The sequence below is a fragment of the Elephas maximus genome, chromosome X (assembly GCF_024166365.1).
Source record: "Elephas maximus indicus isolate mEleMax1 chromosome X, mEleMax1 primary haplotype, whole genome shotgun sequence".
In the NCBI taxonomy this organism is placed as follows: domain Eukaryota; kingdom Metazoa; phylum Chordata; class Mammalia; order Proboscidea; family Elephantidae; genus Elephas; species Elephas maximus.
In genome coordinates, this window is record NC_064846.1 from 96,026,922 (window position 1) to 96,029,390 (window position 2,469).

The 2,469-nt window shown below is 42.4% G+C and overlaps 1 protein-coding gene across 1 annotated transcript; it reads left to right on the plus strand.

Annotated features, from left to right (window-relative positions):
• The first annotated feature begins 279 nt into the window (after nucleotides 1-279).
• Nucleotides 280-2,032, plus strand: NAP1L2 (nucleosome assembly protein 1 like 2). Its single transcript, XM_049873304.1, has one exon. The coding sequence runs from the start codon at nucleotides 575-577 to the stop codon at nucleotides 1,916-1,918; it is 1,344 nt and encodes a 447-aa protein (XP_049729261.1). The 5' UTR covers nucleotides 280-574; the 3' UTR covers nucleotides 1,919-2,032.
• Nucleotides 2,033-2,469: the final 437 nt, after the last annotated feature.

The following is a 2,469-nucleotide window of genomic DNA, read 5'->3' on the forward strand; positions in this document are numbered from 1 at the left end:
CCAGAAATCTCCACTGGCAGGTAAGGTGGAGGATGAGCGGGGGATGGATGAATCAGCCATGTTAGAGAACCTGGGAAGGTGGGTGGAGTTGGAAAAATTGATAGCTCTAATAATTTATTGGCTCAAGGTTTGTCGATCACTCCAACCCAGCAAATGAAGCTAGAGTAGAGTTGGGAGGGAGCAGAGGGAGTGACGCAGCAAGCTGTTTTTTGCACCGGGAAAACCTAGCTGGAGACTGCTGTGCACTCAGGTTGCGGCATCTCTTTTCCTTGAAGTAGCAGCTGCTTGCGGAGGTGGTTTCTTCGCTGCGGATCTCTTGCACTCTTTGGCCGGCTCCTGCAGAATCAGTCAAGGCGGCCCTCGCCGCCCTCTGCACCCCAGCCTAGGCCGCCTCTGCCTCAGTCGGGCTCTCACAGCCTCCGCACCGCTTCTGCAGTCTCGGTGCTACTGCTCCTTCCACCTCTGCCCGGGCTACCGTCGCTTCTGCTACTTCGGTGAGTCTTTTCCGGCGGAGTTCAGGTCTCCTGATCTCTGCAGTTGCCACCTTAGGCGTGTAGCGGTCCTTTGAGAAAAAATGGCCGAGTCAGCCGACCGCAAGGAACTGTCAGAGGCTGGCCAAGAAGAGGGTGGTAATGAGGTAATGATGGAGGGGCCAAAGGAGCATCCGGAGCGCGGTGAAGATGCCACTGCTGGGCCGGGGGATGATGGGGAGTGCGGTGAAGAAGTCGCCGGTGGGCCTGGGGAAGACAGGGAACAAGGTGAAGATACTAACGGTGACTCAGACCCACACCCCGACCGTCCAAAGGGACTTATGGGTTATCTTTTAGATACAGACTTTGTTGAAAGTCTGCCTGTGAAAGTTAAGTACCGTGTGTTAGCCCTCAAAAAGCTTCAAACTAGAGTGGCCAATCTAGAATCCAAATTCCTCAGGGAATTTCATGGTATTGAAAGAAAGTTTGCTGAAATGTATCAACCGTTATTGGAAAAGAGACGTCAGATCATCAATGGAATTTATGAACCTACAGAAGAGGAATGTGAATATAAATCAGACTCTGGGGGCTACAATGATGATGAAATATATGATGAAGAAGAGATGTATGGTAAGGAGGAGGCTCTGGTACATGAATGCATGGATGAGGATGATGGTTATGAGGACTATTATTATTATGCTGTTGATGAGGAGGAGGAGGAAGATGACCATGACACCCAGGCAACCACAGAAGAGAATAAAGAAGAGGAGGATCCTAAAGGAATTCCTGATTTTTGGCTGACTGTTTTAAAAAACGTTGATACACTTACTCCTTTGATTAAGAAATATGATGAGCCTATTCTGAAGCTCCTGACAGATGTTAAAGTGAATCTTTCAGGTCCTGGTGAGCTTCTCAGTTTCACACTAGAATTTTACTTCAAACCCAATGAATATTTCAAAAATGAAGTGTTGACAAAGACCTATGTGCTGAAGTCAAGACTAGCATATTATGATCCCCATCCCTATAGGGGAACTGCAATTGAGTATTGCACAGGTTGTGAGATAGATTGGAATGAAGGAAAAAATGTCACTTTGAAAACCATCAAGAAGAAGCAGAAACACCAGATCTGGGGAACAATCCGAACTGTGACTGAAGATTTTCCCAAGGATTCATTCTTCAATTTCTTCACTCCTCATGGAAGCAGCTCAAATGGAAGATATGTGAATGATGATTTTTTACTTGGTCACAATTTACGTACTTACATAATCCCAAGATCAGTATTATTTTTCTCAGGCGATGCACTTGAATCTCAGCAGGAGGGGGTAGTTAGGGAAGTTAATGATGCAATTTATGACAAAATTATTTATGATAATTGGATGGCAGCAATTGAGGAGGTTAAAGCTTGCTGCAAAAATCTTGAGGCTTTAGTAGAAGACATTGATCGCTAAAGCAGAGTGTATGCGGCCCTTAAATTAATTGCCTTGAGTAATCTTGTTACTCAAAATATAAGAAGTTAATTACAGTCTTGTGTTCTGGATATTTCTTTAGTGTCAATTAAAATATGTCTGGTAAATATATGAAAAGTTCAAACAGTAATTTATTTGACCTTGAATTTTAGTAGTACAGTGATTTCAAAAAATGTAGACTGCAGTAAATGATTTAAGACATTAATATAGTGTTGTGTAGTTTAATGCTTATGAAGTCCTTTTGTCTTATAACTGTTAAAATCTGTGGCTGTGAATATTACCAGAAGTGGTAAATGAGATGAATATTTGTTTGGAAAGAAAATTTTGGAGAAACAACTCAAAGTTTTCTTGTTCTTGTTGTTTGCTTTATGTATTTTGGCTTTTTAGTCCTTTAGCCTGTGGATTTAATTGTGTTATACCTGCTACTTTTTGCAACAGAAATGCAGTGAAATTTAAAACCTTAATGCTTAAGAAGAGGCATGCATAAGGTTAAGAATTTCAGGCAAAACCAAATTCATTATTAATAATAGCTT

What these genes read in the sequence shown, in the direction of transcription:
- NAP1L2 (XM_049873304.1), top strand. Translation starts at nt 575, where the DNA reads ATGGCCGAGTCAGCCGACCGCAAGGAACTGTCAGAGGCTGGCCAAGAA.